Source organism: Salvelinus namaycush, chromosome 4 (assembly GCF_016432855.1).
Source record: "Salvelinus namaycush isolate Seneca chromosome 4, SaNama_1.0, whole genome shotgun sequence".
Taxonomy (NCBI): domain Eukaryota; kingdom Metazoa; phylum Chordata; class Actinopteri; order Salmoniformes; family Salmonidae; genus Salvelinus; species Salvelinus namaycush.
In genome coordinates this window covers 48,024,347-48,047,986 of record NC_052310.1, presented here as the reverse complement: position 1 = coordinate 48,047,986, position 23,640 = coordinate 48,024,347, and the positions used below count along the sequence as shown (strand labels likewise).

General features: G+C 45.0%; 1 protein-coding gene across 1 annotated transcript in view; it reads right to left on the bottom strand.

The window, feature by feature from the left end:
* The window catches only part of LOC120046575 (glutamate receptor ionotropic, delta-1-like), a 419,872-nt gene that overhangs the window by 149,357 nt on the left and 246,875 nt on the right, over positions 1-23,640 (bottom strand). Inside the window, exon 4 of the mRNA XM_038991931.1 lies at positions 8,490-8,695. Within this exon, the coding sequence (XP_038847859.1) occupies positions 8,490-8,695 (206 nt within the window). The remainder of the gene's footprint in view (positions 1-8,489; positions 8,696-23,640) is intronic.

Sequence of the window (23,640 nt, the reverse complement as noted above, 5' to 3'; positions counted from 1 at the left end):
AGGGTGTCTATGTATGGAAAAATACATGTAAAAACATTTCCAATGTCACGTTCCTGACCTGTTTTCCCTTGTTTTGTATTTATTTAGTATGGTCAGGGCGTGAGTTGGGTGGGTTGTCTATGTGTGATTTTCTATGTTGGGATTTTGTGTTCGGCCTGGTATGATTCTCAATCAGAGGCAGCTGTCAATCGTTGTCCCTGATTGAGAATCATACTTTGGCAGCCTGGGTTTCACGTGTGTTTTGTGGGTGTTTGTTTTCCGTGTCAGTAGTTGTGCCACACGGGACTGTTTGTCGGTTAGATTCTCTTTTGTTATTTTGTTTCGTGTAGGGTTCAGTTTATTTGATAATAAAACATGGACACTTTCCCCTCTGCGTCTTGGTCCGATCCCTACACCTCCTCTTCAGACGAAGAGGAGGAAATCAGCCGTAACAGAAACACCCACCAACAAAGGACCAAGCAGAGTGGAAAAGGGCAGCGACAGCAGCAGCAGAAACAGGACTCCTGGACTTGGGAGGAGATCCTGGACGGCAAGGGACCCTGGGTTCAGCCAGGGGAATATCGCCGTCCCAAGGAGGAGTTGGAGGCAGCGAAGGCAGAGAGGCGCTGGTATGAGGAGGCAGCGCGGCGACGCGGTTGGGAGCCCGAGAGTCAGACCCAAAAATTTATTGAGGGGGGGGCACACGCGGAGTGTGGCAAAGCCGGGTAGGAGACCTGAGCCAACTCCCCGTGCTTACCGTGGAGTGAGAGGGCGTCGTACTGGTCAGACACTGTGTTATGCGGTGGAGCGCACGGTGTCCCCAGTACGCGTACTTAGCCCAGTGCGGGCTATTCCACCTCGCCACACTGGTAGGGCTAGGTTGGGCATCGAGCCGGGTGTCATGAAGCCGGCCCAACGCATCTGGTCTCCAGTGCGTCTCCTCGGGCCGGCGTACATGGCACCAGCCTTACAAATGGTGTCCCCGGTTTGCCAGCATAGCCCAGTGCGGGCTATTCCACCTCGCCGCACTGGCAGGGCTACGGGGACCATTCAACCTGGTAAGGTTGGGCAGGCTCGGTGCTCAAGAGCGCGTGTACTCCTTCACGGTCCGATATATCCGGTGCCACCTCCACGTACCAGTCCTCCGATGGCAGCCCCCCGCACCAGGCTGTCTCTCCGTCTCCTCCCTACAGGTGTACCTGCCTGCCCAGCGCCGTCTGAGCTGCCTGCCTGCCCAGCGCCGTCTGAGCTGCCTGCCTGCCCAGCGCCATCTGAGCTGCCCGCCTGCCCAGCGCCGTCTGAGCTGCCTGCCTGCCCAGCGCCGTCTGAGCTGCCTGCCCAGCGCCGTCTGAGCTGCCTGCCTGCCCAGCGCCGTCTGAGCTGCCTGCCTGCCCAGCGCCGTCTGAGCTGCCTGCCTGCCCAGCGCCGTCTGAGCTGCCTGCCTGCCCAGCGCCGTCTGAGCTGCCTGCCAGCCCAGCGCCGTCTGAGCTGCCTGCCTGCCCAGCGCCGTCTGAGCTGCCTGCCTGCCCAGCGTCATCTGAGCCGCCCGTCTGTCCCGAGCCGTCAGAGCTGCCCGTCTGTCCCGAGCCGCCCGCCAGACAGGAGCAGCCAGAGCCGTCCGCCAGACAGGAGCAGCCAGAGCCGTCCGCCAGACAGGAACAGCCAGAGCCGTCCGCCAGACAGGAGCAGCCAGAGCCGTCCGCCAGACAGGAGCAGCCAGAGCCGTCCGCCAGACAGGAGCAGCCAGAGCCGTCCGCCAGACAGGAGCAGCCAGAGCCGTCCGCCGGCCATGACCAGCCAGAGCCGTCCGCCGGCCATGACCAGCCAGAGCCGTCCGCCGGCCATGACCAGCCAGAGCCGTCCGCCGGCCATGACCAGCCAGAGCCGTCCGCCGGCCATGACCAGCCAGAGCCGTCCGCCGGCCATGACCAGCCAGAGCCGACAGCCGGCCATGACCAGCCAGAGCAGTCAGCCGGCCATGACCAGCCAGAGCCGTCAGCCGGCCATGACCAGCCAGAGCCGTCAGCCGGCCATGACCAGCCAGAGCCGTCAGCCGGCCAGGAGCTGCCAGAGCCAGCCAGCCAGGAGCTGCCAGAGCCAGCCAGCCAGGAGCTGCCAGAGCCGTCAGCCAGCCATGACCAGCCAGAGCCGTCAGCCAGCCATGACCAGCCAGAGCCGTCAGCCAGCCATGACCAGCCAGAGCCGTCAGCCAGCCATGACCAGCCAGAGCCGTCAGCCAGCCAGGAGCTGCCAGAGCCGTCAGCCAGCCAGGAGCTGCCAGAGCCGTCAGCCAGCCAGGAGCTCCCAGAGCCGTCAGCCAGCCAGGAGCTGCCAGAGCCGTCAGCCAGCCAGGAGCTGCCAGAGCCGTCAGTCAGCCAGGAGCTGCTAGAGCCGTCAGCCAGCCAGGAGCTGCCAGAGCCGTCAGCCAGCCAGGAGCTGCCAGAGCCGTCAGCCAGCCAGGAGCTGCCAGAGCCGTCAGCCAGCCAGGAGCTGCCAGAGCCGTCAGCCAGCCAGGATTCGCCAGAGCCTGCAGTCAGCCAGGCGATGCCAAAATCGCTCTTCACTCTGGAGCTGCCGGAGGCGTCCTTCACTCCAGCGCTGCCGGAGTCTCCCGCCTGTCCGGCGCTGCCGGAATTCCCCGTGCATTTGGGACCCATGGCTAGGGTCCCCAGGCCAAGGTCGACGGCGAGGATCGCCGCTCATAAAAGGCCACGGGGGCGATTAAGGAGGCGGACAAAAACATTGTTTAAGTGGGGTCCACGTCCCGCGCCAGAGCCGCCACCGCGGACAGACGCCCACCCAGACCCTCCCCTAGAGTTTTAGGAGGTGCGCCCGGAGTTCGCACCTTAAGGGGGGGGGTTCTGTCACGTTCCTGACCTGTTTTCCCTTGTTTTGTATTTATTTAGTATGGTCAGGGCGTGAGTTGGGTGGGTTGTCTATGTGTGATTTTCTATGTTGGGATTTTGTGTTCGGCCTGGTATGATTCTCAATCAGAGGCAGCTGTCAATCGTTGTCCCTGATTGAGAATCATACTTAGGCAGCCTGGGTTTCACGTGTGTTTTGTGGGTGTTTGTTTTCCGTGTCAGTAGTTGTGCCACACGGGACTGTTTGTCGGTTAGATTCTCTTTTTGTTATTTTGTTTCGTGTAGTGTTCAGTTTATTTCATAATAAAACATGGACACTTTCCACTCTGCGTCTTGGTCCGATCCCTACACCTCCTCTTCAGACGAAGAGGAGGAAATCAGCCGTAACATCCAACAATTGATTGGTCGGAAGAACAGTTGACTTTTGGTCGACCAAGATTTTTTTTCGTCCGAGACAGCTGTAATCTGATTGCATCCATTGCTTGTATCTCATCACCAAGACAAGATGGTGCATTGAGCGATTAGACCTACAAGCAAATCAAAAGGGGAGCAGGTGGTGAGCAACTTTGTATTCATTCATTCTTGTCTGAATAAAAATATATTCATATCTAGACTGGCAATTACCACAAGGCAATATACTGTTTACAGTATGTACTGCACACTTGTGTATCGGCGTTATACCAGTAAAGAGATCTGAGTTATTGGTTCCAGCTAGAGAAAGGGGCTAATTCTACCATCAAAAATACTTTCAGATGTACAAATTAATAGAAATACATTAAAACATTTAAACACATATTGCAAATATTTATAGGAGATCAAAAAAATCAGTGGATGTTTACAATAATTAAATACTACAGTGACTTTCAGAAGCCTTAGATTTCGTCACAATTTTATGTGTTACAAATTGGGATTAAAACTGATTCAATTGTAATGTTTTGTCAACAATCTAAACAAAATACTCTGTAATGTCAAAGTGGAAGAAAAATTCAAACTTAAAAAAAAAGTTTAATAGAAATTAAATAACAAAAATATAGTTGTTGCATAAGTATTCAACTCCCTGAGTCAAACATGTTAGAACCACCTTTGGCATTGATTACAGCTGTGAGTCTTCTTGGTTGAGTCTATAAGTGCTTTGCAGGCATGGATTGTGCAATATTTGCCCATTATTCTTCTCAAAATTCTTCAAGATCTGTCAAGATCAAAAGTCTTGCCATACATTTTCAAGCAGATTTAAGTCAAAATTGCAATTTAGCCGCTCAGGAACATTCAGTGTCTTTTTAGTAAGCAACTCCAGTGTAGATTTGGCCACGTGTTGTGGGTTATTGTCCTGCTGAAAGGTGAATTCCTCTCCCAGTGTCTGTTGTAAAGCAGACTGAAGCAGGTTTTCTTCAAGGCCCATTTCTTAATTTAGGCTTGCCTAAACAAAGGGGCTGAATACTTATGCAACGACTATATTTTATTAAATAAAAAAATAATAAAAATATATATTATTATAAAATCCATTTTAATCCCACTGTAACACAATAAAATGTGAAAAAATCAGAGGGGTTTGAATACTTTTGCAAGGCACTGTATATCTTCATTAAAAACATTCAACAGAGGCTCACATAATATCTTCTGGGATAACAAAATATCCCCATGCTGATTCTGCTGCAATAACAAAACCAGCATGGGGGAAATTGAGTCCTCTATTCAATGTCTAACACTTACCTTGCTATTAGCCAACTCAAAGTGCTACTTCATGTGCCCAAAATGAAGAGTTCACGTCTTCCAAATGACGCCACTCAAGCAATCAACACCAGAGACCTTCATTATCATTCTGGCCAGTCTAATTGAGCTGGAGACTTTTGGAGGGATAGCTGTGCTGAGACATTTCATTGTGTTTAAAATGCTAATGCTGAAAACAGTATTGGACATGCTTAATTATAATCATCTCCTTTCATTAACACTGTGGGTGGGTTTGCAGCTGAGTGGCAGTGATGGGATCATAGAAAGGGATAGGCCAGTGGGCTTAGTGAGCATGAAAGCTTATTTTTGATGCCATCGTTGTGTTCTGTGTGTGTTGACGCAATGAATCGTGCCGTGACTACAAATACAGGTCATGTCCAGCCCTTTCCATCTTATATCAGTAGATTCAGGACGGTTCAAAGGTAGAAGGTTACCATCTGTGACTATGTGGACACTGGGGAGAGTGAATTACTGTACTCTTGGGAAAGAGTCGAGACTATGGAGAATGGCTGTGAGAATAAAGTGATAATAGATGCAAGGGGGAGAGTCACTAGATAAGAGAGTGGACCTGAGCGGTTAGGTTTTAATATAATAAGAATGTTAACACTACGGAAGTTAAAGATAGAGTTAGAGGGGACACTGGGGAGAGGGTAGACATAAAAAAGAGGAAATGATTGAGATATCAATACCACAGACTGATACCTAGGTAAATGTGAAGAATAGAGTAGACCTTGGACCGAAGGAGTAGTTATCTTAGCAGGGATAGACCTTTTGACAGGGATACAAATAAGGTTGGTGGACCCTTGAGCAAGATGACACAGTGCTACTGAGTGCTAGTAATGCTCTTAACATCCACATTGCCTTTCACTCAAGTCTGGACATAATGGACATAATATAAGTGGACATTATATCCAGACCCTAATTTCCTACTACTCTATATCATACCTATAACTCACTGACTTCAACAAAATAATAACGAAGGACATATACACTGTACAAAACTATACACACAACATGTTAAGTGTTGGTCCCATGTTTCATGAGCTGAAATAAAATATCCCATACATTTTCCATACGCATAAAAAGCTTACTTCTCTCAAATGTTGTGCACAAATTAGTTTACACCCCGGTTAGTGAGATTTCCCAGTACCTAGTTTTTTGTTGGGTTGACAGCATGGTCAATGTATTCAACCTTTTCTGGCCCATGGTGTTGCATGTGAATGTTTATCCTTTTAAGCTTGGAAAAGAGACCCTTAAACCCATACTTGGACCACACACCCACTCCACTGAAGAGCAGGCTAGTGATTGCTTTGCAACGCTTGCAGTTAGCCATTGATTCCTTCCTAACCACTCATTGTCGAATTTGCGATTTCCAACTTGTTGTCTAATGTTTATGTCCAATGGCCAATGAGCACTGATAAGTTTTATGTATAATTTATCTTCATATGACAAGGATTGAAAAGCATTTGCTAGTAGATTGTCGACATGATTCATGATGATGACTGCTTGTCTAGCTTCCTAGCTAAGATTTTGAAAGTATGATGTTGACATGATCAGTCCAATAAATGCTACGGTAGATATAACGTGATTTGACGGCATTTTATCTGTGGCCAATGACCTTGAGCCTTCTTAGATGGCACTTCTAATGTAACTCTATGCAGCACCCAAGGGGCTTGAATTTTTGAGCTCTTCCCGTAGATTTTGCGGTGATGTAGTGTCCCCGTGAGTGACAGAACATTGAGCCAATCACGGCGCAACTAGAGAACATAACCAACCCCTACGCTCCATATTTTCCACTGGCTGCCACACCACCACAGAAAGCAATGAGCTAGGCTGAAACCCCTGCATTTTGGAGCTGCCTTACTCAAAAAAGCAAAAAAGAGACCTTGTTTGTATCCAGCTTTATTAACTCATTTTTTTTTTTTTTTTTTTTTTTTACATTGCTTGTAAACTGATAAGTGACACGTATTAATGCAAAAATAACATGCAAAACAGGCAATACACAACATATATATGTATATATATACAGTACCAGTCAAAGGTTTGGACACACCTACTCATTCAAGGGTTTTTCTTTATTTTGACTATTTTCAACATTGTAGAATAATAGTGAGGACATCAAAACTATGAAATAACACATATGGAATCATAGATTCTTCAAAGTTTCCCCCCTTAGCCTTGATGACAGCTTTGCACACTCTTGGAATTCTCTCAACCAGCTTCACGTGAAATGCTTTTCCAACAGTCTTGAAGAGTTCCCACATTCACTAAGCACTTGTTGCCGGCTTTTCGTTCACTCTGCGTTCCAACTCGTCTCAAACCATCTCAATTGGGTTGAGGTTGTGTTATTGTGAAGGCCAGGTCATCTGATGCAGCACTCCATCACTCTCCTTCTTGGTCAAATAGCCCTTACACAGCCTGGATGTGTGTGTTGGGTCATTGTCCTGTTGAAAATCAAATGATAGTCCCTCTAAGCACAAACCAGATGGAATGGTGTATTGCTGCAGAATGCTCTGGTAGCCATGCTGGTTAAGTGTGCCTTGAATTCTTAATAAATCACCAACAGTGTCACCAGCAAAGCACCCCCACACCATCACACCTCCTCCATGCTTCACGGTGGGAACCACACATGCGGAGATCAACCGTTCACCCACTCTGCGTCTCACAAAGACACCAAAAATAAAACATTTTTACTCAAAGGACAGATTTTTACCGGTCTAATGTCCTTTGCTTGTGTTTCTTGTCTTTGCCAGTCTCTTCTTCGTATTGTCTCTTTTAGTAGTGGTTTCTTTGCAGCAATTTGGCCTGATTCACGCAGTTTCCTCTGAACAGTTGATGTTGAGATGTGTCTGTTACTTCAAATCTGTGAGGCATTTATTTGGGCTGCAATGTAACTCTAATTAATGTATCCTCTGCAGCAAAGTAACTCTGGGTCTTCCTTTCCTGTGGCACTCCTCATGAGAGCCAGTTTCATCATAACGCTTTATGTTTTTTTTGACTGCACTTGAAGAAACTTTCAAATTTCTTGACATTTTCCACATTGACTGACCTTCATGTCTTAAAGTAATGATGGACTGTTATTTCTGTTTGCTTATTTGAGCTGTTCTTGCCATAATATGGACTTGATCTTTTACCAAATAGGGCTATCTTCTGTATACCACCCCTACCGTGTCACAACACAACTGATTGGCTCAAACGCATTAAGAAGGAAAGACATTCCACAAATTAACTTTTTACAAGCCACACCTGTTAATTGAAATGCATTCCAGGTGACTTACTTATGAAGCTGGTTGAGAGAATGCCAAGAGTGTGCAAATCTGTCATCAAGGCAAAAGGTGGCTACTTTGAAGAATCTCAAATATAAAATATATTTTGATTTGTTTAACACTTTTTTGGTTACTACATGATTCCATATGTGTTATTTCATAGCTTTGATGTAGAAAATAGTAAAAATAAAGAAAAACCCTTGAATGAGTAGGTGTGTCTAAACCTTTGGCCTGGTACTGTATATATATATATATTATTTTTTTTTTTTTTGCTAAACAGGTGGGGCTCAAAACAGGCTCTCCCCCACCTGCCCTGAATGATGGGTCGTCACTGTTCCCTGGTGCAACAGCACATTTTAAAACCCTGATGATAAATGAGTTCACAGAGGTCTGAAATTGTTTTGATTTATTTATTTAATAACTTGTTTATGATGGCTGTGATGTTAGTGATGTTCTAATGTAATGTACTTGTTCTTTTTATTATATTTTACTTTATTGGCTCAGGGTACCATTGAAAATGAGACGCTGGTCTCAATTGACCTCCCCTGATTAAATAAAAGTTAACAAATCAAAATAACATGACCATTTGACCTTTCAGTTAATCCCAAACAGAAAATAAGGAAAGTATAATGGTGGTCAACACACCACTCACCTGGTGGATGAACACCTGTGCTCCTCTGGGGCTCATGAGCAGCACGGCCCGCCGCAGCGTGTCCCGGTAGCGATTGAGCTCCTCGGTCCGCATGGTGCTGAACAGGTTGATGAACACCCTGCTCACGTTGCGGTCCACCCTCTGCAGAGACACGTCCAGACCCTGCCGAGACGCCTGGTCCAGGAATGTTTGCAACCCGCGGATGTCTGACAGAGAAGCAGAGACAAACAGTTCAAAATGCAGCCGAAAATATCAGGAGGCGCAACTGTAACTAGGTTTAACTGATTATTTTATTACATTTTTTGTTTAAAAAATTGACGTTTAGGTCCAAAAGGCCTTCCAGGAATAGCGAGAGTTGCGCTTCCCTTCTCTGGAGGATATTGGACAGGTTTTTCAGTCATTTTCATTCTCAGCTCTTGCAGGTGGGAGGCTATTTCAGTGGCAATAAAAGTGAACAGCTTTCAGCAACCAGTATCAAACAGATGTGCTTCATTTTGTTATAAGCCAGCATATCAATTGTGTTTTAAATAAATATATCTTTTTTTACCCCTTTTTCACCCCAATTTCGTGGTATCCAATTGGTAGTTACAGTCTTGTCTCATCAATGCAACTCCTGTATGGACTCGGGAGAGGCGAAGGTCGAGAGCCGTGCGTCCTCCGAAACACAACCCAACCAAGCCGGACTGCCTCTGGACACAAAGCCCACTTAACCCGGAAGCCAGCCCCACCAATGTGTCGGAGGAAACACTGTACACCTGCGACCATGTCAGCATGCACTGCGCCCGGCCCGCCACAGGAGTCACTAGTGCGTGATGGGACAAGGACATCCCTGCCGGCCAACTCCCCTAACACGGATGACGCTGGGCCAATTGTGCGCCACTCCATGGGTCTCCCAGTCGCGGCCGGCTGCGACAGAGCCTGGATTCAAACCCAGAATCACTAGTGGCACAGCTAGCACTGCTATGCAGTGCCTTAGATCAATGTGCCACTCGGGAGGCCATATTAATTGGTATTTTAACAGGTATTTGAGTTTCTGTTATGTTGCTTCAGTTTCAATGCACAGTTTTTCTCTGTTTATAGGTTACAGCCAGTGAAGAGGCGGGTGTGCAATCTCCCTGAGAAATGTGGAGGGAAACCTCTCCAGAGAGTTTCTACTGAACAGGCAAATCAAAGGTGAATGGAAACCGGACTCTCCAACGAGAATAATCAAGCCTACAGCTGTAGCTGCAGCCGTACCAAATGTCACACTGGGTTTTTAAAGAGAGGTGAACCATGCCATTTGCAGAGTGTCTCACTTCCCACAGTGGGAATAGTGGCAATCTGCTGTGTGTAGGTTTGAGTTTTTTCCAAATCTTCTCTCCTTGCACCTCTAGAGGATTGATGAGTCATTCAGGACCCTCATCAGTGTTCAGAGTAAACAGTCTCACCCAGCCACACAAACACACGCACGCACGCACGCACGCACGCGCGCACACACACACACACACACACTGTATATCAGACAGCATACACACATACTGTACACTAGAGGGTAGAGAGCTGACAGTGGTAATATACACTGAACAAAAATATAAACGCAACATGTAAAGTGTTGGTCCCATGTTTTATGAGCTGAAATAAAACATCCCAGAAAGGTTCCATGCACACAAAAAGCTTACTTCTCTCAAATGTGGTGCACAAATTTGTTTATATTCCTGTTAGTGAGCATTTCTCCTATGCCAAGATAATCCATCCACTTGACAGGTGTGGAATATCAATAAACTGATTAAACATCACGATCACTACACAGATCAAATAAAAGGCCATTCTAAAATGTGCAGTTTTGTCATGCAATACAATTCCACAGATGTCTCAAGTTTTGAGGGCAATTGGCATGCTGACTGCAGGAATGTTCACCAGAGCTGTTTCCAGAGAATTGAATCTTAATTTCTCTACCATAAACTGTATCCAACGTTGTTTTACAGAATTTGGCAGTACGTCCAACCGGCCTCACAACTGCCCAGGACCTCCACATCCGGCTTCTTCACCTGAGGGATCGTCAGAGGGAGGAAGGGGGCTCCACAGTGGGCCCCTGCCCAGTCATGTGAAACCCATAGATTAGGGCCGAATTAATTTATTTCAACTGACTGATTTCATGTTACTCAGCAAAATCTTTGAAATTGTTTCATGTTGCGTTTATATTTTTGTTCAGTATATGTTGTGTTTATACTACTCAGGGTCACAAAGGGAAAATACAATAACAAAAAAACACTTGACCAATTCACGAAGAAGACCGCTATTGTGCACATCTTCTGCTTTCTCCTTGTGTTTCTTTGGGCAAAACTATAGGTCCATGTCTGGCCACAATAACCTCACTCACAATGCACAGAAGCAGGAATGTAATTCATGTTGTACTTTCCAAACTGTACTCTTCATAGCTTAGAAACATTGTATTTTCTCATTTTGTAGCAAAGGTGTTGTCTCTCTCTCTCTCTGTCTCTCTCTGTCTCTCTCTCTCTCTCTCTCACACACACTCTCACATTCTCTCTCTCTCACATTCTCTCACACGCACTCTCTCTCACGCTTCCTGCCCTCTCTCTCTCGCTCTTTCTCTCACACACTCTCTCACACATACTCTCTCACACATACTCTCTCTCTCACACGCGGTCTCTCACACTCTCTCTCTCTCTCTCACACGCTCTACCTCTCTCACACACACACTCTCTCGCACAGTCACACACACTCTCTCTCTCACACTCTCTCTCACTCTCTCTCTCTCTCACACACGCACTCTCACACACTCTCTCTCACACACGCTTCTTGCCCTCTCTCTCTCTCTCTCTCTCTCTCTCGCAGTGCATGCTGGGAGTTTGAGTGTTTGGTGTAGAGGTCTCTGTCCTAACTTTTTTCTTGATTCTGTTCTTGGTCTTTTCTTTCAATTTGATTTTCTATGGTGGAGGGTTAATGTACTATTTGTTTTAGCGGTATCCACAGGTTTTTTCAAAGTTAGGGTGGAAGAGGACAGAGTCAATTTCCTGGGGTTTGGAAGGTGTGGTGTGTGCGATGGCTTCTCAGCCTAGCGCGGAGGAGACACTGTCGATACGGCATGGATTCAGGTGTGTTCCTGAGAATGGAGTTAAGGTGGAGGAGGTTCTGCTCGCGGTCGGTGAACAGGTAGGAGCTGAATTTATACATTCCGCTTCCAGAATGAACAAAGCTGTGGTTGTGTTCATGAAAAGAGCAAATTTGGTTGGTAGGCTAATTGCTAGTGGAATATTTGTAAGGGGTGTGTTGGTGCCAATTTTGCCTGTTTCTAACCCTTCGACAAGGGTGGTAGTTGCAAATTTGCCTCCGTTTGTTACGGATGATCAAATCAGGAAAGAGCTGAGTCGTTTTGCTAGCGGTTTTCGTGTACTGTCGGCAGGTTTTCAGGCAGATGCCTTTAAGCACGTTGTTTCGTTCCGGAGGCAAGTGTTTATGTTTCTGAATAACAATGAGCGACAGCTAAATGTGCATTTTAAAGTGAGGCATGGGGAGGGGCTCTACGCAGGGTTTGCCAGCACAGATAGTCTAGTGTTTTGAGTGTGGGGATTTGGGGCATAAGAGCTTTGGCGTGCCCACATAAAGGCCGTAGACAAGGTGAGAGCACAAGCGCCAGTGGGGGAAATCGAGGTCAACGTGCAGGGGGCAATGAGATGCAGACAGCATCAGGAATGACCAGAGAGGTCTGGTAGGTGGTCAGGATGGGATATGAAGATGAGGAGGAAAGTCTAAGGAGAAAGATGATGAGTATTCTTTTCAGACTTCTGTGTGGATGTGGATCACCACATAACCATGGCTCGGCTATCGGAATTTTAATGTAAAGCTCTTACAAGATGCCACTTTTTGCTTCGGTTAGAAGACCTTTTGGGAAAGGTGGGTGCAGCGAAGAGAGGAGTATGAGTCTCTGAGTCAATTGTTGGATGTGGGAAAGTCCAAATTCGGCATTTCTATCAACAGTATACAGCTCTCTCATCCTCAGAGGGTCGGAGAGTATTGGGGGAACTAGAGCATTGTATTAGTGAGATGGAGGTAGAGATGGTGGGGCAAGGCAATGTAGGCCTCCAGGCTAATTTAGCTGAATTACGTAGGAACATGGGTAGTTTTTTCCAGGTTAAAGCAAAGGGAGCACTTGAACTAGGTCCATGCTCAAGGAGATGGATGCTCCCAGCTCCTTCTTTGGTTTGGAAAGACAGAGCGGTGAAGCCCATTGTCTATGGCTGTCTGATGGGCGGGGGACCTCTGTGGTGGGAGAGATGCGGGAGCGAACTGTGGAGTTTTAAACTGAGTTGTATAGGGCAGAAGTGTGTGTTCCTATGTGTGCTCAGGTTTTGTTTGCAGGACTCCCTAAGCTCTCTCTGGCACAGAGGGATGAAATGGACATTCCTTTGCTGTCCCATGAACTGGCAGAGGCCGTAACCCAGATGTCCCCCGGTCATGCACCGGGGGTCGATGGACTCCCAGTGGAGTTTTATAAAAAATTCTGGGGAATAATTGGACTGGACTTCTTTTGCTTGTTGCGTGAATTTCGCCGGGGTAGGAGAGTCGCCGATGAGCTGCCGTCGGGCGGCTCTGACTCTCCTGCCCAAAAAAAGGGGACTTGTGTGAATTTAAGAACTGGAGGCCTGTGGCATTGCTCGTTGTGGACTACACGATATATTCCAAGGTCCTGTCTAACAGACTGAAGTCCCAGCTGGACTCGATAGTACATAAGGACCTAACATATTATGTACCAGGACGCTCAATCATGGACAACTTGTTCTTAATCAGGGACATGTTGGACTTGTCGAGAGGTTCTAATGTTAACTTTGGACTGGTCTCTTTAGATCAAGAGAAGGCTTTTGATAGAGTGGACCATGAGTATCTGTTTAATGTGATGTTTGGGTTTGGGAAGAGTTTTTTGACCTGTGTGAAACTATTGTATGCTGGGGCGTCATGTATGATCAAGGTGGGAGGGGGGCTCAGTAGGCCAGTCTGGGTGAGACGGGGCATTAGACAATGATGAGTTCATTCGAGTTATGTACACTAGGCATTGAGCCTTTTTTGGGCCTGCTACGCAGGAGACTGCAGGGAGTGTACTGGACAGGCATGGGTGTGGTGACAGGCATAGTAGTGTCAGCGTATGCAGATTATGTTTCTGTGATGGTCAGGGATGGGCAGGATATGAAGGCACTAGAGACCAGTCTGAAGGGGTACGAGGGAGCTTCCTCAGCTAAAATAAACTGGGGCAAGAGCAAAGCTATGTTATATGGGGGGGATAGGGCCCCTCTGCTTCCAGGGGCTTTGCAGTGGGGTTGTGAAGGGCTTAAAATGTTGGGGGTGTACCTGGGCTCGGAGAGGTTGGTCAGGAAGAACTGGGAGGGGCTGTCACAGGCAGTGGTGTCAAGACTGGCCAGGTGGAGGTGGCTCCTGTCCCATGTCATATAGAGGGAGGGTGCTGATAATCAACAACCTGGTGGCATCTTCCCTGTGGCATAAACTGGCTGTCCTCACCGCTCACAGACCTGCAACGCAAGCTGGTGGACTTTTCTGGCCGGGCCAGCACTGGCTGAGGGCGGCTGTGTTGTACATGACCGTCCACGAAGGAGAACAGGGCCTGGTGGAACTGGAGAGCAGGGTGGCTGCATTCCGACTAAAGGCGGCGCATAGACTGCTGTGCTATACTGATGTTGGCTGGAGGGAACCAGCATGCGCACTGCTGTGGAGAGCTGGCGGATTAGGGTTGGACCGGCAGCTGTTCCTCATGAGGGCTGGAGAGGCTGAGTACATCAGGTCTCTCTGATTTTTACTCTGCAGTGCTGAGGGCCTGGCAGCTGCTAAGGCCCACACGAGAAGGGGGTGTGGAGCCTGGGCTGTGGGTGTGGGAGGAGTCTATCTTCCACAACCCAGCCATCCCTTTGAGATCGGTTCAGTCGGCCACCCTACAGAGGCGACTGATGGCAGTGGGCTTACCAAGGCTGGATGACCTGCGACTGCTGGGAGAGGAGGGGTAGAAAACCCCAGAAGTCCTGGCACAACAAACAGGAATACTGTCTCTTAGGCTGCTGGAGGGATTCCTGGAGGAGGTTCAGGAGGCACTGTCTGAGCCGGTAAGGGGGGGTGTTTGAGCGGCCAATGGGGGAGTGGCCACCAATGTTTCTGCCACTGCAGGTGACGAAAGAGACTGGGGACTGGCAAGGGGGTCTGTTAGATTTTAACACTCCGAGCCTGGGGGAGTTTGAGGGGGTGGGAGGTAAAGCCCTCTACAACCTCTTAAGGTGAGGAACATTGGGAGCCTAACAGGAGTGAAGGCACATCAGTGGCAGAGGGTATGTGGGGAGGAGAGTGTGGTGGGTTTTAGATGGAGGGTGATCTACAAACCCCCAGCACCAAAGAGGTCAGGGGACCTCCAGTGGAGGGTTCTACATGGAGCCCTGGCCACTAACAGCTGGTTAGCACGGGTTGAACCGGGAGTCGGGCAGGGGTGTCCTTTCTGTGTTATGAGAGAGACTGTGATTCATGTGTTTTCTGTGTGCGCCAGGTTAATGCCATTAATGTCTATGTTGGAATGTCTGTGTGAGAGGTTGGAGGTGTTTTTTACTCTTGGGATGTTTATAATGGGGTACAGGTATTCAAATATGGAAAAGGCCAAATGTGTTTTGCTGAATTTTCTGTTTGCTCAGGCAAAGTTGGCTATTTGGCTAACAAGGAGGAACAGGGTCAAAGGTGGGGGATAACAGACCCTTTACTATTATTTAATGGGATGGTCTCTGCGCGCCTTAGGGTGGAACTTGAGTTCTATAAAATGATAAAAAGTGTGGAGATGTTTCAGGAGATATGGTGTCTTGTATAGCTAGGGAAGATGTTTTGGATATACGGTTGTATAAGTGGTGAGTTTTTTTGTTATTGTGATATGTGGTGTTTTGTATCGTGTGGCAGAGGGAAAGGTGAGTAGGGTACATGTATGCAATACAGGATTTATTTTGGTGTTTTATTTAAGGGCAGGGGTGAGATTTTATTGAAATGAGAATGTTTCATTAAAGAAAGACAAAAAGTCTAAAAAGTCCCACACTCACTCTCTCTCACGCTTCTTGCCCTCTCTCTCATGCTCTCTCACTTGCTCTTTCTCTTACACACTCTCTCTCACCCGCTCTCTCTCTCTCTGACTCACACTCTCTCACACACTCTCTGACACACACTCTCTCACACACACACTCTCTCTCACACATGCTCTCTCACACTCTCTCTCACACACACTCTCCCTCTCTCACACACACTCTCTCTGACACTCTCCCTCTCACACACACCCTCGCTCACACTCTCTCTCTCTCACACACCCTCGCTCACACTCTCTCTCTCTCACACACCCTCGCTCACACACACTCTCTCTCACACACACTCTCTCACATTCTCTCTCACACTCACTCTCTCACACACAGTCTCTCTCACGCTTCTTGCCCTCTCTCTCTCTCTCTCTCTCTCTCTCTCTCGCTTGCTCTTTCTCTCACACACTTTCTTTCTAGCACACTCTCTCTCTCACACACACTCTCTCTCTCACACACACATTCTCTCTGTCTCAAGTTTGCCTAGCCTATTATGAATCAGTGAAAAATAAATTATTGGTTTCAAGATTTCCATTGTGGAAAAAACACTATTCTGTTTCCACCTTTTAAACCAGAGAATGAGAGTCAATGGACTGAAAATGAGTCCTCACGGAAAATGGGAGGTTTGCTCAAGTCATTACCAAAGGAAAACATATGGGGAGTATAACAGCATCAACTTTGGTCCTGCCCTAAAAAAGTGTTCAGTGGCATTTCTATCTCATACCATCACAAGATTAATCCTGGATGAAAGGCGGCCATGCAACAGCTCAGGGAGAGGGCACAGGCTAAGATGGCTGATGCGGACTTTAAAGTCCCAGTGCTAAACCTTGGGCGGCGTTCCAGAGCACAGCTACACTATCCTGGCCATAGACAGGAGGCAGAAAAGAGGATTAATGGGGAATTATGGGTCATATTTCTGGACATGTTTTCTCAAGCATCACTTAGGAATACAAATCTGGCTTTAAAAGGTTGAAATACTCTACCTCGGAAACTTAGCTTCATCACTCAACTAATATAAACTAAATAGGCTACTTTTTCTAGATTTTTTTGGCATAATAGTATATTCTGAACAGAAGGTAGTGAGACATTTTTACATTAGTTCATAAATAAGCTGTTTCGTAAACCAACTGTAAGACATCTCTGCAGACCTACTGGAGTATGAAATGTATTGTGTAATTCTTCATTATACTGTACATAATTGTGCACAAACCCATTTAATAACCTTTGCTTAAGATTTAATTGACTTCAGCATTAATTAGAAAACATTTGCTCTCATAACACCTTCATAAATAAAGTTGTTGGCAGACGGAAAATAGCACTTGTATTACATACAGTACATCTTTATGGAAATGTGCTCCATATTTTATTTGTATTTATTTAACCTTTATTTAACTGGGCAAGTCAGTTACGAACAAATTCTTATTTACAATGACGGACTACCCTCCCTTAACCCAGACGACGCTGGGCCAATTGTGCTCCGTCCTATGGGACACCCGATCACGTCCGGTTGTGATGCAACCCGCGATTGAACCCAGTCTGTAGTGACGCCTCTAGCACTGCAATGCAATGCCGTAGACTGCTGCGCCACTAAGGATCCCTAAAATTGTGAGTGCATCAGCCTGTTGTGTACTGAGGAAAATGCCATTATAAAGACAAGCCCTCATCCTCCCTCTTCCTCTGACAATCATGATATCGACCTCTGTCTATGTTAGTGCAGCCTAACTAGATTACTCAGACTCTAATCGACTTTAGTGCCCCTGATCACAGCCTGACACGCATGGCCGGGAGACACCATGGTAACCTCATTTTGTGTGTGTGTTCGCGCGCGTATGCGTGTGTCTTTGTAGGGCGGCCCAGCCCCCAAAGTGACTTTAATCAACTGTCTGCAAGAATTCCTTTGTGTTGTCATAGGAATTCGGCCTTCTCTGCATTATCTCACCAACCCCCTCTTGTCACACCTCTGGGTAGCAGAGGTTCTGTTGTCTTTACATCCTGTAGGGCTGATATCTGATTGGAGGTTAACTTTACAGTAAGACTACTGGTCAACAACTCAGATTTTGAATCCAAGCAACTCAGATGCTTAAAAAATGGTGTTAGATTCATTGTCTCATTCTTTTTTGTTCCTGAACTGCACTTGTGAGATACCAACTCTCTTTCCACCCCAGGGACACTTTTGTTTTAACTAGGCAAGTCAGATAAGAACAAATTATTATGTACAATGACAGCCTATAGCAGGGAACAGTGAGTTAACTGTCTTGTTCAGGGGCAGAATGACACATTTTTACCTTGTCAGCTCGGGGATTCGATCCAGCAACCTTTCGGTTAGTGGCCCAACACTCTAACCACTAGGCTACCTGCCGCCCCATGCACCACTTAGAGCATGGCCTTTCAGACTAGGACTTCTCTCTCTCTCTCTGATCATACCTAGAGTATTGCACTGTAATGTTTGTAACCTAAGCTTTATGCCTTGTATGTGATTTCATTCATTTTACAATGTTATTAAATATCTGCCTTTATCATTCCTCTCATACCAATTCTTGCTAGTCAACATCAACTCATTGCCTAATGCTTGCTTGCATATTTTATTTATCTTGATGGAGTCAGATAAACATAGGCTAATTGCTTACTATGGGTCGCATGCGAGGTATATATAATATGCATATATGATCAATATTACCACCCTACATGTGTGTGTGTGTGTGTACTGTATGTGCATAAATGTGCATGTGTGTGGGTGCAATTAAGGCTTAATTGGGATGTTAGACAGAATTCAACAAACTTTGTATTATCTTTAGATAGTTAGTGGGCATCATAAGTAGTCATGTAGTCATCAGAAGTAGTCATGTAGTCATCAGAAGTAGTCATGTAGTCATCAGAAGTAGTCACGTAGCCATCAGAAGTAGTCACGTAGTCATCAGAAGTAGTCACGTAGCCATCAAAAGTAGTCACGTAGCCATCAAAAGTAGTCACGTAGTCAACAGAAGTAGTCACGTAGTCAACAGAAGTAGTCACGTAGTCAACAGAAGTAGTCACGTAGTCAACAGAAGTAGTCACGTAGTCATCAAAAGTAGTCACGTAGTCATCAAAAGTAGTCACGTAGTCATCAAAAGTAGTCATCAAAAGTAGTCACGTAGTCATCAAAAGTAGTCACGTAGTCATCAAAAGTAGTCACGCAGTCATCAAAAGTAGTCACGCAGTCATCAAAAGTAGTCACGTAGTCATCAAAAGTAGTCACGTAGTCATCAAAAGTAGTCACGTAGTCATCAAAAGTAGTCACGTAGTCATCAAAAGTAGTCACGTAGTCAACAGAAGTAGTCATGAGGTCAACAGAAGTAGTCATCAGAAGTAGTCATGTAGTCATCAGAAGTAGTCATGTAGTCATCAGAAGTAGTCATCAGAAGTAGTCATGTAGTCATCAAAAGTAGTCACGTAGTCATCAAAAGTAGTCATGTAGTCAACAGAAGTAGTCATGAGGTCAACAGAAGTAGTCATCAGAAGTAGTCATGTAGTCATCAGAAGTAGTCATGTAGTCATCAGAAGTAGTCATCAGAAGTAGTCATGTAGTCATCAGAAGTAGTCATGTAGTCATCAGAAGTAGTCATGTAGTCATCAGAAGTAGTCATGTAGTCATCAGAAGTAGTCATGTAGTCATCAGAAGTAGTCACGTAGTCATCAGAAGTAGTCACGTAGCCATCAGAAGTAGTCACGTAGTCATCAGAAGTAGTCACGTAGCCATCAAAAGTAGTCACGTAGCCATCAAAAGTAGTCACGTAGTCAACAGAAGTAGTCACGTAGTCAACAGAAGTAGTCACGTAGTCAACAGAAGTAGTCACGTAGTCAACAGAAGTAGTCACGTAGTCAACAGAAGTAGTCACGTAGTCATCAAAAGTAGTCACGTAGTCATCAAAAGTAGTCACGTAGTCATCAAAAGTAGTCATCAAAAGTAGTCACGTAGTCATCAAAAGTAGTCACGTAGTCATCAAAAGTAGTCACGCAGTCATCAAAAGTAGTCACGTAGTCATCAAAAGTAGTCACGTAGTCATCAAAAGTAGTCACGTAGTCATCAAAAGTAGTCACGTAGTCATCAAAAGTAGTCACGTAGTCATCAAAAGTAGTCATGTAGTCAACAGAAGTAGTCATGAGGTCAACAGAAGTAGTCATCAGAAGTAGTCATGTAGTCATCAGAAGTAGTCATGTAGTCATCAGAAGTAGTCATCAGAAGTAGTCATGTAGTCATCAGAAGTAGTCATGTAGTCATCAGAAGTAGTCATGTAGTCATCAGAAGTAGTCATGTAGTCATCAGAAGTAGTCATGTAGTCATCAGAAGTAGTCATGTAGTCATCAGAAGTAGTCATGTAGTCATCAGAAGTAGTCATGTAGTCATCAGAAGTAGTCATGTAGTCATCAGAAGTAGTCATGTAGTCATCAGAAGTAGTCACGTAGCCATCAGAAGTAGTCACGTAGTCATCAGAAGTAGTCACGTAGCCATCAAAAGTAGTCACGTAGCCATCAAAAGTAGTCACGTAGTCAACAGAAGTAGTCACGTAGTCAACAGAAGTAGTCACGTAGTCAACAGAAGTAGTCACGTAGTCAACAGAAGTAGTCACGTAGTCAACAGAAGTAGTCACGTAGTCATCAAAAGTAGTCACGTAGTCATCAAAAGTAGTCACGTAGTCATCAAAAGTAGTCATCAAAAGTAGTCACGTAGTCATCAAAAGTAGTCACGTAGTCATCAAAAGTAGTCACGCAGTCATCAAAAGTAGTCACGTAGTCATCAAAAGTAGTCACGTAGTCATCAAAAGTAGTCACGTAGTCATCAAAAGTAGTCACGTAGTCATCAAAAGTAGTCACGTAGTCATCAAAAGTAGTCATGTAGTCAACAGAAGTAGTCATGAGGTCAACAGAAGTAGTCATCAGAAGTAGTCATGTAGTCATCAGAAGTAGTCATGTAGTCATCAGAAGTAGTCATCAGAAGTAGTCATGTAGTCATCAGAAGTAGTCATGTAGTCATCAGAAGTAGTCATGTAGTCATCAGAAGTAGTCATGTAGTCATCAGAAGTAGTCATGTAGTCATCAGAAGTAGTCATGTAGTCATCAGAAGTAGTCATGTAGTCATCAGAAGTAGTCACGTAGTCATGTAGTCATCAGAAGTAGTCACGAAGTCATCAAAAGTAGTCACGTAGTCATCAAAAGTAGTCACGTAGTCATCAAAAGTAGTCACGTAGTCACCAAAAGTAGTCACGTAGTCATCAAAAGTAGTCACGTAGTCATCAAAAGTAGTCACGGAGTCATCAAAAGTAGTCACGGAGTCATCAAAAGTAGTCACGGAGTCATCAAAAGTAGTCACGTAGTCATCAAAAGTAGTCACGTAGTCATCAAAATTAGTCACGTAGTCATCAAAATTAGTCACGTAGTCATCAAAAGTAGTCACGTAGTCATCAAAAGTAGTCACGTAGTCATCAAAAGTAGTCACGTAGTCATCAAAAGTAGTCACGTAGTCAACAGAAATAGTCATCAGAAGTAGTCATGTAGTCATCAGAAGTAGTCATGTAGTCAACAGAAGTAGTCAACAGAAGTAGTCAACAGAAGTAGTCAACAGAAGTAGTCAACAGAAGTAGTCAACAGAAGTAGTCATGTAGTCATCAGGAGTAGTCATGTAGTCATCAGAAGTAGTCATGTAGTCATCAGAAGTAGTCACGTAGTCATCAAAAGTAGTCATGTAGTCATCAAAAGTAGTCATGTAGTCAACAGAAATAGTCATGAGGTCAACAGAAGTAGTCATCAGAAGTAGTCATGTAGTCATCAGAAGTAGTCATGTAGTCAACAGAAGTAGTCAACAGAAGTAGTCAACAGAAGTAGTCAACAGAAGTAGTCATGTAGTCATCAGGAGTAGTCATGTAGTCATCAGGAGTAGTCATGTAGTCATCAGAAGTAGTCATGTAGTCATCAGAAGTAGTCACGTAGTCAACAGAAGTAGTCATTAGAAGTTGCACTATTTATGTGGGGGGCGGCTCATTTTCCTACAATAGCATGAATTGATTGCATTATGTCATGCAGCTAATTTATGCAAATGCCAGTCCAATGGTGGGATCAAGATTGTGCAGATTCAGTTTTATTAAAATGTGTTAAACTGCATTGTTGTGTGGGTAGAAAGGAGAGTAATTTATTATATGTATTTGTATTGCCAAGGCAGCAGCTACTCCTCCTGGGGTCCAAACACATTATTAAGGCACTTACATCACGCATAAAACAAAATATAAAAGTACATCATATAACATTATTACATCCACTACATATCTACAATACAACATGTATAATACCACCACACAACAAAATTACAATGTACGTGTGTGTAGAGTGAATGTGCTAGCGTGTGTGTGTGTGTATGTGTGTGTTCTTTTTCACAGTCCCCGCTGTTCCATAAGGTGTATTTGTATCTGTTTTTTTTAATCTGATTCTACTGCTTGCATCAGTTACCTGATGTGGAATAGAGTTCCATGTAGTCATGGCTCTATGTAGTACTGTGTGCCTCCCATTGTCTGTTCTGGACTTGGGGATTGTGAAGAGACCTCTGGTAACATGTCTTGTGGGGTATGCATGGGTGTCCAAGCTGTGTGCTAGTAGTTTAAACAGACAGCTCGGTGCATTCAGCTTGTCAACACTTTTTACAAAAACAAGTAGTGATAAAGTCAATCTCTTCTCCACTTTGAGCCATGAGAGATTGACATGCATATCATTAATGTTACCTCTCCGTGGACATTTAAGGGCCAGACATGTTGCCCTGTCCTGAATCAATTGTAATTTCCCTAAGTCCCTCTTTGTGGCACCTGACCACACGACTAAATAGTAGTCCAGGTGCGACAAAACTAGGGCCTGTAGGACCTTCCTTGATAGTGTCAAGAAGGCAGAGAAGTGCTTTATTATGGACATACGTCTCCCCATCTTAGCTACTGTTGTATCAATATGTTTTGACCATGACAGTTAACAATCCAGGGTTACTCCAAGCAGTTAAGTCACCTCAACTTGCTCAATTTCCACATTATTCATTACAAGATTTAGTTGAGGGTTAGGGTTTAGTGAATGATTTGTCCCAAATACAATGCTTTAAGTTTTTGAAATACTTAGGACTAATTTATTCCTTGCCACCCATTCTGAAACTAACTGCAGCTCTTTGTTAAGTGTTGCAGTCATTTCAGTCGATTTATTAGCTGACGTGTATAATGTTGAGTCATCCGCATACATAGACACACTGGATGTATTTAGTCATTAGTAAAGATTGAAAAAAGTAAGGGGCCTAGACAGCTGCCATGGGGAATTCCTTATTCTACCTGGATTATGTTGGAGAGGCTTCCATTAAATAACAACCTCTATGTTCTGTAAGGTAACTATTTACCCACAATATAACTTTTTTCAAATGTTTACTAAGGGTTGGTAACAGGCTGATTGGTCGGCTATTTGTATTTTGACAAATATGTATTTGGTGATACTGTAAAAATGACCAGTCAGAGAAATGATGGGTTCAAAGTGCCTTCAATTTTATTGCATTTCAGTCTCTTAAAATTATTTTCTATTGCTTCACTCATTACAATCCATGCTCCTCCATGACATTCTTACATATCAATATGTAGAATTAGAAATCAAGGTATTTGACACTTTAAAGGGTACTAAATGAAAATGGGTGCACTTTTCATTCCTGTAAAGACTTTTCTGCAAAAGAATGAATCCTCAATGTACAATTCTGTTTCACTATAATTACTTTGTCAACTCCTTACTCCTAGAGGGACTCAAGCAAGCTATACATTTAGTTGATTTCCCACGCCAATACAATTTAATTTAAAGGGGATCATGAATTAAAACCCAGAGGCTTATTTCCCAACAAATATAATAACCTAATGGGACCCTAGCATGGGATAAAGTAATCATTGCGTTTGCAAATAAAATAAGTCAGTAAGTCATGATAAAGCAATCAGCATTTCAGATTGAACCACTGTAGCAAGTGTCTTGAGGATTAGCAGGTTTACCATATCTAAAAATTATAATGTGGCAAAGCT